This window comes from Seriola lalandi, unplaced genomic scaffold (genome assembly GCF_002814215.2).
Source record: "Seriola lalandi dorsalis isolate HSWRI2012SDOR001 ecotype SW California unplaced genomic scaffold, Sedor1 jcf7180002054344, whole genome shotgun sequence".
In the NCBI taxonomy this organism is placed as follows: domain Eukaryota; kingdom Metazoa; phylum Chordata; class Actinopteri; order Carangiformes; family Carangidae; genus Seriola; species Seriola lalandi.
This window is the reverse complement of record NW_019524897.1, coordinates 117,703-119,187: the sequence shown is the minus strand read 5'-3', so window position 1 is coordinate 119,187 and position 1,485 is coordinate 117,703. Positions and strand designations below refer to the sequence as shown.

Genomic DNA, 1,485 nt, shown 5'->3' with positions numbered 1-1,485 from the left:
ACATCTTGGAAACTTTTGAGGGATCCTTGAAACTCTGATCAGCAGTTCAAAGACACCTGGACACCTTTCTAGGACTTATGGGGGGTTCTTGAGGGCAATCATAGTCCTCTCAAGGATCCTGGAAGAACCCTTAGATCAATTTAAAAGGGGTTTTATAATTGTTTTTGTTGTTGTTATTTTTCGGTCTTTTTGTGCCTTTATTGACAGTGCAGTAGAGAGAGACAGGAAATGGGGAGGCAGAGAGGGGGGAGGATGACGTGCAGCAAAGGGGCCGACTGCAGCGAGGACTGTGGCCTCTACACATGGGGCGGATGCTCAACCAACTGAGCTACTCGACGCCCCAAAAAAGGGGTTTTATAATTTTTCAAGAAAGTTTAAATCCCCTCAGGGAATCAAATGATCCTCATTAGACTCCTGGAAACTTTGGAAACTCTGCCAAAAGTCATTTAAGTCAAGAACTCCTTGAGCTGTTCAAGGACGTTACCTTGAAAACAGTCAGAGAAACCTTAAGTGGCCTCTGGAGTCTGAAATGACCCCTGAACTCATTCTGGGGAGTCCTTCAGTCTTTTCAAGTCACCCGGAATTTTCTCAGGGATAAGTACTCCAGGACTCCATAAATACACAGAGTGAGACCTCCCTCTGTGTTTCCTCCTCTGTGTTTGAACCTGCTCAGCATAAACCACTTCCTGTTTCACATCAGAGCAAATAAGTTCATAGAAATAAATAGTTTATAAAAAGTGACTCAGAGTCAGTTTGAACAGAGTCAGTTCATTAACGAAGGATTGTCAGTTTATTAAACACAAACAGAAAATACTTTAATAACCAGTAAATATTCACCCTTCTGTTTCCTGTCATCTGACAGCTGCATGTTGTTTTCTACATTGCATTCATTTGGTTGTTGTGTCTTATTTTGAAAAACCCAGACTCAGCACTGTCTCTGTCTCTGTCCTGGGTGTCTTCAGTGTCTCCCATTCACACAGACTGAGAAGAGCTGAGCTGCAGTGCCTGTCCTCCAGCTCCACCTGATGCTCACACTGAGTCACTGCAGGAAAACTTCCAGAACTGAGTTGAAAGCTCCTGGAAAGTTTTTAAGTGCTGGAGAAACAAGGTTTTCCAGGACAGCAACATGTTTTAAATGAGATAACAGTATAAAAGTTTAGGATTAACAATGGCTTGTTGGTTCCGCGTTGCTCGGGGCAACAGGGTTACAGGGTTGTTTCCGTGGAGCTCTGTCTTTGTCCTTCTTGTCCAGAGGTTTCAGGTGACAGGTCAAGACCAGGTCCCTGACAGAGACAAGATCACATGTAAGAGTCAGCTTGGTTACATTTCCAGGACCCTGGAATATTAACCTTAACAATATTTCAAGGAGCTCGCTCAAGGCCCCTTGAAATACCTGGAAGGACCCTGAGAGCCTTTGAGAGTTTCTTGAAACTCCTTCAAGGAGTTCTGGAGTCCTCCAAAACATTTCCAGGAAGTCTTGAGGTA

General features: G+C 43.9%; 1 protein-coding gene across 2 annotated transcripts in view; it reads right to left on the bottom strand.

Moving 5' to 3' along the window:
* Positions 1-771: 771 nt before the first annotated feature.
* LOC111656108 (dynein axonemal assembly factor 19-like) overlaps positions 772-1,485 on the bottom strand; it is a 2,584-nt gene continuing 1,870 nt past the window's right edge. For both annotated transcript variants that reach the window (XM_023407690.2, XM_087174375.1), the window contains exon 3: positions 772-1,283. In XM_023407690.2, the coding sequence (XP_023263458.1) occupies positions 1,163-1,283 (121 nt within the window). In that variant the 3' untranslated portion in view covers positions 772-1,162. The remainder of the gene's footprint in view (positions 1,284-1,485) is intronic.